This window comes from Phascolarctos cinereus, unplaced genomic scaffold (assembly GCF_003287225.1).
Source record: "Phascolarctos cinereus isolate Bilbo 61053 unplaced genomic scaffold, phaCin_HiC Scaffold_3;HRSCAF=262, whole genome shotgun sequence".
In the NCBI taxonomy this organism is placed as follows: domain Eukaryota; kingdom Metazoa; phylum Chordata; class Mammalia; order Diprotodontia; family Phascolarctidae; genus Phascolarctos; species Phascolarctos cinereus.
The window spans coordinates 125,741,856-125,755,838 of record NW_027555736.1 but is presented as its reverse complement, the minus strand read 5'-3'; the positions used below and the strand labels follow the sequence as shown (position 1 = coordinate 125,755,838).

General features: G+C 36.0%; 1 protein-coding gene across 11 annotated transcripts in view; it reads right to left on the bottom strand.

Moving 5' to 3' along the window:
* Positions 1–13,983, bottom strand: part of CHD2 (chromodomain helicase DNA binding protein 2) — a 155,388-nt gene that overhangs the window by 50,068 nt on the left and 91,337 nt on the right. For all 11 annotated transcript variants that reach the window (XR_013485307.1, XM_078151152.1, XM_078151151.1 and 8 more), the window contains 6 exons: positions 12,608–12,679; positions 9,148–9,297; positions 8,029–8,177; positions 5,976–6,072; positions 5,298–5,390; positions 684–857 (listed from right to left, as the gene is read on the bottom strand). Coding sequence is in view for 10 of the 11 variants with exons in the window: in XM_078151152.1 (XP_078007278.1) it covers positions 684–857; positions 5,298–5,390; positions 5,976–6,072; positions 8,029–8,177; positions 9,148–9,297; positions 12,608–12,679 (735 nt within the window). In the remaining variant the exon portion in view is untranslated. The remainder of the gene's footprint in view (positions 1–683; positions 858–5,297; positions 5,391–5,975; positions 6,073–8,028; positions 8,178–9,147; positions 9,298–12,607; positions 12,680–13,983) is intronic.

The window sequence follows — 13,983 nt, the reverse complement described above, 5'->3', positions numbered from 1 at the left end:
TTCTCTCATTAAAGAACTTTTTTTTCCCCTATTGATGTGGCCTTTGCTGGTTATATTTTTCCCCATAGATGAACGGCCCTAGGTAGAGGAACAATAAAAAAAAAAAAAGGTTCTTATCTCTGCACTGGTCTGAATGTTTACATGCCTGCTTTATAGGGCTTTATGGAGAGATGGAAGACAATATATAATGGGACAACATGAATAAATAAAATCAATGACCTCACTGCCAATGAAGAGCTATGACACCACTGTCAAGTTCTATTCATGATATTTAATTGCCTATCCTATTATTCTCTAATCATGTCACTTATTCTCTATAATCCTCCCCCTAAAAAAAGGAATAGGGGCAGGTAGGTGGCACAGCAGATACAGCACCAGTCCTGGAGTCAGAAGGACCTGAGTTCAAATCCAGCTTCAGACATTTACTAGCTGTGTGACCCTGGGCAAGTAACTTAATCTCAAATTAACCTCAATTAACCTCCAATAAATAAAGTAAAAATTAAATTAACTAAACTTAAAAAGGAATATCTTATAGATAAAAACATCTTTATCACATAATATATAAAAAAAATCCAAGGATTTTGCTTATAATTTGAATGAAATACACAATCCAAATCTGCAAGTTTATATGGTTATAGATCCTTCCACCCAACTGATTCCACTACACCCCCAAAACAATGTACCTTTTTTGCAGAGCTCCGAATTCGGGGCAGCATATAAATTTCTTCTAATTCTTTCTGTCGTTCCTCCTCCTCTACTTTCTTCCTCTGATCCTCTGGAATGATCTCATCCCAATCCTTATGTGATCGTTCTTCCAATTCAGTTTCCTCATCTTCCATGGTTGCAAAATTGGCCACCTTAAAAGAAAAGACTCGCCACTTTCAAAAACATAGCACCTTCCAATGGTAAAAATCTGGCAACATGTAAAATTATTTAGTGCTTTAAATCTGACTTTATATTTCTATCAAGAAAATAACATGCTGTGACTCAGAACACCAGGAAGCTGAGATTTCAAGATGCCTTGTTCCCTTGAAGAACAGTTCTGAAGTGACATTCTCCCTTTAGGTCAATGAGCAAGAAGTTTTCTCCCACTGGATAGCAAATAAAAAGTTATTTAGATCATCCCTGGCCCTAAGAGATGAAGTGCCATCTCCTCTTTACCCACCTCTATTTTGTCACACAGACTTTTTCTTACTTTCTAAAACTTATGGTAGAATGTTAAAGAAGATTTTTAAATTTAAAAAAATCAGATGATGGGTATCAGTTATGTTATCTTTACATACATAGTATTATCATACTCATTTCCTTCTCCAAATTATCCCCCATTAGAACTTCTGAAAAGACTGAACACAAACATAAATACAAAAGTCTTAGATGTTTTATACTTGAATCACTTATATTTTTAGTAAAATAAGTTGTCTAATATTACCCAGCAAATTTACATAGGTTTTAATTAAGATATAAAATGTTGATCCATAATAAACTGATACTGATACTTCCATAAAGGTGATAAATGGATATTCAACAAGAGTTTGTCAGGTTTCTCAGAATACAAAATTCAAAGCAACAGTTGTTCTTCATCACACTGAATGCTCTCTTGGCTTTTAATTAAAGTACCAAATATCAGAACCCAGCTAACTTAAAGTGAAATTTTTTCCATTTTGAACTTCAAATGTTCTGCCTTACTAGCAAAGCATACCAATTTGTGGCCCAATTCAGAATGAATATCATATCAATTCAGAAATCTGACTTTAGGGAAAGGACTTTATTTTAGGCTTAAGAAATGAAACCTTGACATAAAATATTCAAGAATAATAAACTAGAGCAACCTCATATATTTGTGTGCATGTGAAAGACAAAGTAATTTCATATTTTGACATTTGATATTTTTTCATATCTACTGAAAGTTACTTCCTGGGACAGAGAATAATTATATATAGGAGAATGCCAAAGGCCAAAATTCATCATCTTTCCTATACTAACCCTGCCTTTCCTCCAAACTTCAGGATTTCTCCTGAGAGTACTGTCACTCTCCCAACAACCCAGAGTCATCAACCACAGTCATCTTATTATCCTTCTCCCTTATCCCTTATATCAAATCAATTGTAAAGACCTACCAGATATCACTACATTTCTTACATTTGTCCTCTTCCCTTCACTTACATGCCCTCAGCTTGTATTATATTACATTCTTGCATTAACTTGCATTATTATATTCCCTATCTCCATTCCTGGATTCCTTCAAGTCTCAACTAAAATGCCACTTTCCATAAGAAGCCTTATGGATTCCACCATAATTCTAGTGCCTTCCTTCCGAGGATTTTCCCTAATTTATCCTGTGTGTAGCTTATCTGTGCATAAGTTTTTACATGCTATCTCATTCATTAGACTGTGAGCTACATGAGAGAAGGAATTGGTTTTTGCCTTTTTTTTAATCCCCAGAGCTAGCACAGTGCCTGGTACATAGTAGGCACTTAGGACTTACTACTGACTACTGTACTTAGTCAATTACTTAGCCTATTTAGCCTCTCCCTCTCCAATCCAGCCTCCACATAGCAAAATAACTATCCTAATGAACAGGCTGGGCCATGTCACACTCTTGCTCAGAAACTTTGAGGGATGTGGCTTGGGGCACTGAGAGGTTCAATATCTTGCCCAGGGTAACACAGCCAGCATACATTAGAAACAGTTCCTGAACCCAAGTTTTCCTGTCTTTAAAGTCACCTTCCTCTCCTATCCATTATTGCTTAAATGAGGTCCTTAATAAATGTTTGCAGAATGAGTGAAATATGTAGAGGTATAAGTACAAATTAGAGAAAAAACTGATAAAAAGAAGTATGTACAGAATGATTTTAAATATATATAGATACACACACACACACACACATGTCTAAGGTAGTCATGGAAGGGGAGAAAAAAAGGGGGGAAAAAAGAAAGCTACATGATAACTTTATTATGTATTTAAAAGGAATAGCAAGTTGTACATAAGAGTTGCAGTTTCATGTGCAATAATCTTTTTTTTTTAATTCTACTATGTTATGGAAATGCTTATGTCATAAATTGAAAATAAAATAAATTTTTAAAAAATAAAAAAGGGTTAATAAACTACAGCATATGTGAATAAAGCTGGTGTCCAGCTCCCACTCCAGTGGGACACCCAGGCAGAAATAAAAGTTTGGAGCTCTGAAAAATAGATGAAATAGCCTGGCAGATTATGTAAATCATCTACACACAAGTCGTAATAAATCTGTGAAACTCAACGATACTACAAAAGTAGAATATACAGAGCACATTAAGAGGTTAAGAATAGGATAGAGAGTCAATTGAAGGAGATAGAGAAAAGGCCATTCAAAGCACCCCAAGAGTTTCTCTCTGAAAACTAAAGACAGAACTGTATATAGTGGGAGGGTGTAGTCTAAATGTCAAACTGCCAAAAGGTCAAAGCATTCAAGGACTTAAGACCATTAGTTTCATGATTAGGAAGCCACTGGTAACCTTAAAGAAAGCAATTTCAGTAAAATAGTTGGAAGTGGGAGCCCTATAGTAAGAAACTGAAACAACTGTGTGTAACAAGCAAGTAGAGTCATTAGTTATAGACAGTTTTTTTTTTCAAGAAGCTTAGCAATGACGAGGAGAGAAAAGAAACAGTAAATAGATGGGGCCAGAAGATAAAACAGGCAAGGCCTTTCTGTGAATAGGGAGATCTGAGAATGATTGTAGGGAGAAAGAAAGGAAGGAAAGCCTGAAGATATATAAGGAAGAGATAAATATTTGACAAAAGAACTAAAAAAGAAAAGAGGAAGTAGGGTTAAGAGCAAAGATAGAGGAAGCAGTCTTCTTAAGTTATAAGAATACTCTGGTTTTGTGACTAGGAAAAAGAAAAACAGAAGGATGATGTTGAGAAGGTAGATATTATTCGGTCCAACCCTGTAATTTTGCATATGCAGAAACTGAGGCCAAGAGAGGTGAAGTGGCTACAAGTAAGACGCAGAAATCAAGTTTCTAGTGAAGATTCAAATGCCATTATTTGCACTGCAGTGTATCACTGCCGGTACTTGTGTTACATTTATAAAACAGGTTACTGCTTTGATGTGGATGAGTTTCCTCTAAGAACACCCTACATATTTCAAGGGATAATGTGAGGCAGGTTCCTGGAGGTCTCACAAGAGCCAGGATAAAACTTTATAGATCTAGTGTTCTTTTTAATGCTCCTGGGTGAAAATTGCTGTTAATTGATGTCAACTCAATATCAATCTTAAGGTTAATTAAAATGGTCAAACATCAGAGAAATGTAGCCTCAAGCTTTGAGAAATGGACATTTTTTTTTTGCTATAGACTATTTTTTTTTTTTTAAATTATTATTATTTTTTAGGCAATCAGGGTTAAGTGACTTGCCCAGGGTCACACAGCTAATAAATGTCAAGTGTTTGCTCTGAGGCCGGATTTGAACTCAGGTCCTCCTCACTTCAGGGCCGGTGCTCTATCCACTGCGACCTAGCTGCCCCTATAGACTGTTTAGTATAGTAGTACATTATAATACTTTGTTAACTACTATGAGTTCTAAGTTTATTTATTACATTAATGTTGATAATTTGGCATCCAGGTGGTAGAGTGGATAAAATGCTAGACACAGAGTCTGGAAGAACTGAGTTCAAATCTAGCCTCAGGCACTAGGTATGTGAGACCCTGGGCAAGTTATTTAACCACTATTTGCCTTAGTTTCCTCACCTGTAATAGTAATAACAACACCTACCTCATAAGGTTGTTGTGGGGCTCAAAGGAGATAATATTTGTAAACCATTTTGCAAACCTTAAAGGGCTAAACAAATGTCAGCTATTATTATTAATAACAATAGTAATGTTGTTCATACTGTGAACAGCATTATTACTGAAAGTAATAGCAAATAATATTATTATTTAATGGCAATAATATTGTCTTACATAAAGAAATTCTTCCAAAGTTGTCATTTTTAAAATTATATTACAAGACATTTAAAGATTCAGGAAGTAGCATCAAACTCCAGAAATACAATTTTCAACTTGGAAAACTAAGGGTTTAGGGGAGAAGACACCACAATATATGAGTAAGATACCATAAAAAAGCCAAGTTGGCAAAAACGTGTAAGGAATGATACCAATAAATTATGGAGGTGCTAATTAAATTTGCAAAAAGGCTTTATTTTTCATTATCACAAAAGCCCTTATTCCATGGAATAACACGAATGGGGGTTCACACTTAAACCAAACTCCAACACTAAAGACATTTTGTTACATAAAACTAGGCGTTGACTCCATACCTTGAACTGTGACAGAAGCTCATCTGTTGCACTTGTTGACACTTCATTCTCTCTGGTTTCAGCCAATCGTAAAATTTCATCTATGTCCATTTCCTAGGAGATTAAGATCAACAGACATATAATTTAAACTGAGATTATTAAAAAATGGTACTTTTTAATAAAGTCATATTAAAAGTATTGATGCATTCATTAAAAAGTACTGATGTGGGGCAGCTAGGTGACACAATGGATAGAGCACCGGCCCTGGAGTCAGGAGGACCTGAGTTCAAATCCGACCTCAGACCAAACACTTGACACTTACTAGCTGTGTGACCCTGGGCAAGTCACTTAACCCCAACTGCCTAAAAAAAAAGAAAAAAACCTCAGTATAAAGACTAAATAATAATAAATAATTCTAAAGCCACCAGAACCAGCAGGCAAGCAGGCAAAAAGAGAGAACCTTCATACCACTCCTCAAAGTCCCATTTAATTTTATAGAAACTTGGACGAAATAAAGTAAAATTGGCTAGTTCCCTTAAGTAATATTTATTATGGAACAATTTTTAGGCAAAACTCAGAATGTGCTTTTGGAAAAGAAATTCCTTAGAACTCTCAAAAAGAGGAAAAATATATACATAATATATACATATACATACACACATATGTGTATGTCAATATTTTCCCCCAATGTTTAATCACCTGAGGCTCTGACTCCTCCCCTTCCAGTTCTTTGAAGAGATCTTCTGCTCCAAATTTCAAAATAGCTGTTAGCTCTTCTTTGTTGAAAGGATTAGAACTGCAGGGAAGGGAAAAGGTACTTGTGATCTGAAATACTTAATGTAGCTACCTTTTCCTAACACATTCCCAGGAAAAATATTCTATACTATCCCAACCATGAAAGATAGGGCTTTAGCTTCGTTAGATACCTTATTCATCAACAGAATGGAGTGTTGTTTTCTTTTTTGTTTTTTTAGGCAATTGGGGTTAAATGACTTGCCCAGGGTCACACATCTAGTTAAGTGTCAAGTGTTTGGTCTGAGGCCAGATTTGAACTCAGGTCTTTCTGACTTCAGGACCGGTATTGTTAAGGCAGTCTCACTCTATGTAGTGGGAATAAAATGACACGGGCATTTCCATATTTTCCTCAGCAATTACCTTGCCCATCAAAGAATATTTCTAAAGGACTCTGAAGAAAGAAATTCCTCACACACTTTTGGCCTTAAAAATAATTTGCCCAGGGGCAGCTAGGTGGCGCAATGGATAGAGCACCAGCCCTGGATTCAGGAGAACCTGAGTTCAAATGCGCCTCAGACACAAAACACTAGCTGTGTGACCCTGGGCAAGTCACTTAACCCTCATTGCCCCCCCCCCAAAAAAAAAGAATAAAAAATAATGTGCCCAGTGGGGTGCCAATCACAAAGTATCTTTCCAGTTGCTTGAGTCCAACCACAAACAAGGGAAAGAAGCTTTTCCCAACTACATTCACTCCATACACTGAAATTTCCATGTATATTAACAAACATAGATTCAAGTCAACCCCTTTGTTGTGCCCAAATATTATAAAACTTCTAGAATCAAACATCCAATTCAAGTCTATATGCCTTCTTCCTGTAACTAATAAAATAAAATAAAAATCCAACCACCATACCAGAAAATACAATTTGAAATATGTGGTGACCAAGAAATAGTTGTCCTCTTTCCTAAAGATAATTAAATATACGTTCTCCTGCTTTCTATACCATTCCTGTTTTCAATATCACATCAATTGTTAAATGAAAGAAACTAAGAATCCAAACACAAACATTTTTATGAAGAGTAAGAAAAAGATTAGGATTCTAGTTGATTTACTTGTGTTGATTAATAGTTAATAGTCAAATAATCAAAAGTCAAATAGTGTTTGGGATTAAAGTCTGTTAGGAAAATGTTAAAACTCCTGTTACAGTTGCTTGGTAGCTTTGGCAGCTTACAGAGGCAGATATTCCTGTAAGCACAGATCTGACTTTCCTGACCAAGAAGCAACTTCCTAGGATTAAATACTAACTCCTCTGGTACTTGAAACCCTCCACAATCTGTATCCAGGCTCCCTTTCTAGGTTTATTAAATATCATTCTCCTTCCCAAACACTCCCTTTCCAGCCACCCTGGCCTATAATATACAATACTGCAGGGTCCACCTCTGTGCCTTCACTCTGGCTGACCTCCAGGATGAGTGCACATTCTTTCTCTTCTCTTCTACCTCTTACAATGCCTAGCTTCCTTCAACGGTTATTAGTTCAAGTACCACTAGTGATCTCTCTGCAAATTACTTTGTAACTATTTTGGATTTCTTTCATATTTATTTATCTGTGTTACATGTTGTATCTCTCAATAGAAGGCAATTATTGATTTTTTAAAAATTTTTATATACCTAACCCATCGTACATTGGCACCTAAGAAATGCTTATTGAATTGAAAGCAAAAGGAAAAGGTCAAGAAACAAAAAGAGAAGATAGACAGTAAGATCCAAGAGAAAATAACGTGAGCAAGTGCTAGGATATAGAAAAAAGAGAAAACAAGGAAATAAAAACCCTCCCCCCACACAAAAACAACAATGTAGATGTTAATATGCTTTTCTTTTGTTCAGCAGCCTGGAATTTCCAACATGACTTCTGAATGAACTCCTCAAGTTAGGCAGAGTGATACCTGATTGACAACACATAGTCTAAAGCCTACATTCAATTGGATTTCTTTCACTCCCTCCCTCTAGTACTTACTTTGACCTTCCTGAGTTATTATCCAAGACAGTACGGCCTGTGGTATCCATACGCTGGATCACTAAATGATCCAGCACCATCTTCTTTTTGGCTCGTTCAATGATCTCCTCCTCTACTGTCCCCTTTGTAACCAAGCGGTAAATGTTCACCTGTAGAGCAAAGTAAAAGGAGGATTATATCTGACATGCATTATGCAAATTCTCTAGGTCTACCCAGAGAACAAACAACTGATGTGATGTCCCATTTAGGAGGAAAAGGTCAATTCTATTCTGCTTGAAACGTAAATTATTATACTCTATCCATTCAGGTAGTAGTCTTAATCAGACACGTATTTTTATTATAGCAGAAACTCATCTTAAATAAAAGTTATTAAATAAAGATATCAAGACTGCTATTAGTGGTCATATTGCAATGAAAATTGAAGAAATATTGAACACAACACAAAAATGGCCTTTTTGATTAAGCTATGTTAATGATAAATTGTATAAATGACACACAAAGACAGATTTCTATACCTTCTATTATTAAATGAAATGGTCCATGAAAAGCCATCTATAGAATACTTCTAACCATAACATGTATGGGAATATCTGACTAGTGGGAAAAACAAGGAAACAGGGCTCACTGAAGAGAATGATAGGTAATGATTACCCAAACATAGTGAGGGGAGAAATTACCTATCCTATATCTATGCAAAACAATGCCATCTTTAGGGTAAAGCTCACAAGAAACCCCAGTGCTATACTATCTACATTCTCAAGTGTGAGAAGTGTGAGAGAGGTGTGTGTGCGTGCACGCGCATGCATACATATACACACACACACACATATTTATATATGTGTGTATACACACACACACACACACACACACACACACACACACAAATTAGGAAATCCATTTAAGTGCAAAAAGGTACTATCTTTTATTATTATCCAGCAGATGTCCAGCCTAGCTGAAATGGCATTAAATGGGAGGAAAGCACAAGGTACCCCAAAAGTCATCGCTTTAATTGCTTAAAACTGCACTAAGACTTTTGGGACACACTGCAGTATACATATGTCATAAAAGGGCTAAATCCCTGTAGACTAAAGCTAGAGATATCCTGACATTTCCTCTAACCTGCTTCTTCTGTCCAATCCGATGTGCTCGGGCTTGGGCTTGTAAGTCATTCTGGGGGTTCCAGTCAGAGTCGAAGATGACCACAGTGTCCGCTGAAGCCAAGTTAATTCCTAGGCCACCCGCCCGTGTTGAGAGCAGAAAGCAGAAGTCCTGTACATAAGGCAATACACCACTTTATGTCGTGTCTGTCTCAGAAACAGTTTCATACTCCAATAAGCCCTGTATCCCTGGAAACCCCTGCAGTTGTGAAGAAAAGTAAGATATGATGGGCAAACTTTATGGAAGCTAAAAGAATGTCCAGGACCTGATGGCACAGTGAAATTTCATTGTAAAAGAGGAAAGAGCAAGCAGTTCACGAAAGGAGGGGTTAAGGCCTGGAAAAGTACAATAGGCACTATAGTACCCATATTTAAAAATGAAAAAACCAAGACCCTGAGAGAGAGAATTACTTGAGAGTAGTCATATTAACAGTTGAGTAGCAGAACCAGAATTCAAACTCATGGCCTCTAATTCCAATGCTCTTTTCATTAACACCTTATTGCTTTATTTCATATCCAAAGCATGTAATTACACAATCACAAACAATCCTCTTAACATAGAGTTTTTCTTAATTCACTTTTCTGTGGTGGATAAAATTCAGTAAAACAGTCAATATAAAATGGCACATGAAAATACTTTCATGTATGAATGTTTATTCATTTCTTAGGACTAGTAAAGAACACTGGAATATCAAATAGATTACAGCACTAGAATGAAAGATAAAATAAAGTAGTGAAGGGTATGTACATTTAAGATAAGGGTCAAGCATAGAAAAAACCAGACATTTATACATGATTCATGTGTCACATGATGAGAACAACAGAAATTACATAGAAACAATTCAAAGTCAGGATTTGGAATTGGCACAAAGAAATAGTAAATATGTGATAGACTTAAGCTCTTCTCAGCAATGCAAAGATCTAAGACAACTCCAAAAAACTCATGATGGACAATGCCATCCACATTCAGAAAAAGAACTGTGGAGTCTGAATGAAGACTGAAGCATACTATTTGCTCTATTTTTTTCTTTTTTTGTTTCTTCCTCCTCGCAGTTACTCCCATTCTTTCCAACATGATTTATGTGAAAATGTTTAATATGAATGTATATGCAGAGCCTAAATCAGATTGCATGCCGTCTTGGGGAAGGGGGAGGGGAGGGAAGAAAAGAAAATTTAGAACTCAAAATCTTATGGAAGTAAATGTTGAAAACTAAAAATAAACTAATTAAAAAAAAGAAATATGAAAAATTAAAAGTATATTAGGAAAAAAATGTTTATCCAGATGTCTGTCTTCAAGTACTTGGGAGGTGGGGGCCATGGTTACATTTTAATGTATCTGTATAATTATGTCAGAAATATAATTAGTGTTATAATATGAATGCACATCCACATATTTATATAAACACAGTCAAAAATTATCTGAGTTTTGCCCAAATGATGATGATAAAATAGCCTTCACTTTCCAATTGGCAGTCATATTTGTTAGCAATTACATATGGAAATACTGAAAGTGGATGGCTAAGTCACAGCCAGTGGACCCAGTAAGGACTGACCAGCAGGATGATCTCAGCAGTTTCATGAAAAGAAAAAAGAAAAAAAAAGGGCAAAACTAAGTCTTTCCATTTGGAAACTAATAACACATAATGGAACTTCTCACTTCAGGATGAAAGACAACCCCCTTAAAAAAAAAAAAGCAAAATAAGTCCAAAACTCAAAAGGATTAGGTCTTATAGATGAAGGGTAGGAATCATTTGTCTACTGAGGCCTTCCTCTATCCCACACCAAAAAAGCAACACAATTTTATTTCTATCTTGGAGAGGGAAACATAAAATTTTCAGATCATGTTTCCTTGTTTTAAGTAGAAACAGGTGATATAAAACTTTATGAGAGAATGAGAGAAAGAAAGAGACAGAAATAGACAGAGAGAGAAGAGAGGGAGGGAAAAGAGATAATAGGTATTCAACCAGAATCCAAAGCTCATCAACTACCTTTTATTCTTAAACCTTTGTAAGTTCTGCTCTGAATAGTTTAGCCAGAGTAGCTAGCCACTGAGAGTAAATAATTTTTTACTATAATAATACAATAGTAACCAAAGCAACATAATCTTATTCAGTCCACAAAAATCACAGAATCTGAGTTAAAAGAGACCTCAGTGACCATCTGGTCTCATCCATATATGAACAGATTCCTCTTCATAACAAATCTGACAACTAACTGGTCTTCCTGGTTTTGCTTTTCTGCCAAATGAAACTATGTCAATGCCCAAAGGATCCCCACCCTTGGCCTCAAAGCAAAAAGAGTACCATTACTGATGAACACACACAATTATTTTAAGAGTGTTCTATGCCCTACAGCTGGGAGGAAAACAATCTGTCCCCTGTGTTCAAAACATACTCTGGCTTCAGGAATTACTGACACCCCTCCCCCAGAGACGTCTGACTTACCTGGTTTTCCCACTGTTTCTCTGCCCCTTTAAGTCTGACATTTCTGCATTCCCACCTTCACACAGCTTCCATTCCTTTTGCTTTCTGAAATCCTATGCTATCTATAGTCTACAACCACACAATTTAGCACTCCATTGATTTATCATATAATTATCTTATACTTTTTCTAATTATTTCACTTGATTCTCTTGTAAAATCCACAGCAGAAGGAACTGCCTTGTACTTCTCCCAACACTTAGCACAGTGTAGACACTTAATATGTACTGATTTAGTACAAAGATGGAACCAACTGGCTGACTGGATGAAAAATATTCCTGTTACTAAAATCAGGAATAATAAAGTACCAACTATTATATAATAGTGTAAAGGAAGCTCAAAAGAAATTTAAATGGATGTTTTTAAGTGATACATATCTCTTGTTCTCTCCTAGTTAAAATGAATCAAAAGGAAACCTATATAGTTCATCCTCAGTCACATCCAAAGAGTGGCACAGCCCTGATAAGAATTCAGTTCTTTCTAACATAGAAGCTTTTGATGTTATCACCTCATCAAAGCTAATCCTCACTAACTAACCCATCCTCTTGCCTTGCTGTCCTCTAAGTCCCAGCAATTTTATCACATGAACCATATAGCAATGACACTGCTGCTAGCAGAACTTATTTATTATTCAAGCCTGGGAAGGTAAGCACATATAAAGATGCTTGTTTCTAAGAGACAAATTATTAATGTGATCTTGTCAAGGTTTGGGAATTCTTATTGTTTTTCTAAGGCAGAAAGGGAGATGGTAATAATGAATAGTTCCTAAAACTAAGAACATTAAATTTTAGTCTTCCCTCACTACCTTCCTCACAGTATTGTAGGGAAAGCACTTTGTAAACGGTAAAGCACTATATAACATCTGAACTACAATTATTATTATTATTATTGATTTAGAGTCTAAGCTACTCATGTAACAAAGCCACACAGAGAATGCTATACCTCAGATCCATCTGCATTGAAGTGGTCCAGTGCCTGCTTTCGGATTTCTCCCTTAATTGAACCATCCAGACGCTGTAGAAATAAATCAGCAAAGAATTAACAGTCATGGAAGACCAGCGGCACCAAAAGCTGAAAACACTACAGGCCTGCAACCTTCATTTGTCCCCACTAGGCAGAGACTAAAAATAACCTGAAGGCCCTGGCTAGGTCTGTGTAAGTAAGGACTCTGCTTAGGCAGCATACCCCATGACATGGGATCTCTTGTTACAAGATCATAGCTGAAAGGCTCTGATTCAAAGTGTTCTCTTTCAGGAGAATCTGAGGATAAAACCTTATACCAAGGACTATGAAGAAAATGATGGCAACCCAATCCCTGCTTAACTGCTTTGTTTTAATTATATTTGTAGGTACCAAACAAGTTTGCAGTGAGAAACTATACAACTGATTACAATGCTGTGTGCCTAGGGAAAAGTATTTCCTAAGGAAACCCTGCAAAGCTTACAAATGATTTAAGAAATTTTTAAAGATCACATAAATTTAATTTGTGATAAACTTTTTATTACAGTAGTACAAATACCATTAACATAACATGTGTGTACATATAAACATATGCACATGCAACACACTGCTCATTATATTACACAAAGCATATTTAACTTTTATGAAACACTTTTACATACATTATTTGATTTCTACCTCACAACTTTCATATGAGATGGATAAGATAGTTATTATCATCTCCATTTTACAGAAGATGAAACCAAGATTAGAGAAATTAAATTACCCAAGGTTACATAATTGGTGGAAAAGTCAGGAGTAAGCCTGACTTTTCTCTAAATTCCCAGTCTAGTGTTCTTTAGTCTGACCATATCATTGTCTTAAAACTTCATTCCCTCTCTCCCAGAGAATACAAATTCCATTTGATCAGTCCAAAGGAAATATGGTCTATAGTATCCCGTTCTACATTCTGAGACCAGAAGAATCCACTTCATTGCTGCTAGTAATGGAGACAACCCAATGAACTAAGCTACTATGACACAAGAACCAGAAAGGAATGGGCTCCACCTTAGCTCTTGCAGAAAGAAAACAGTATTGTCAGTTTCACAAAGAGAATAAGATTACTTTCTGATTTTCTCTGGCATCCAATAAGTCACTAAAGTAAAAGCAATTGGGGGATCAAATACACTAAGAGAGAATCTATTTCTGTGGAATAGCCCACACTATAAAATACTACTGAAAGAAAATTATTAAAGAAAAATAACACAAAAGCCTAAAAATTCTAAACAGTGCCCTTCAGAATATTTTGGAAGAGGATCTGCTGGTGGCTCTGAGGACAGGATTTAAGAAGGGAAATCTCATACCTACTGACTCAAAAG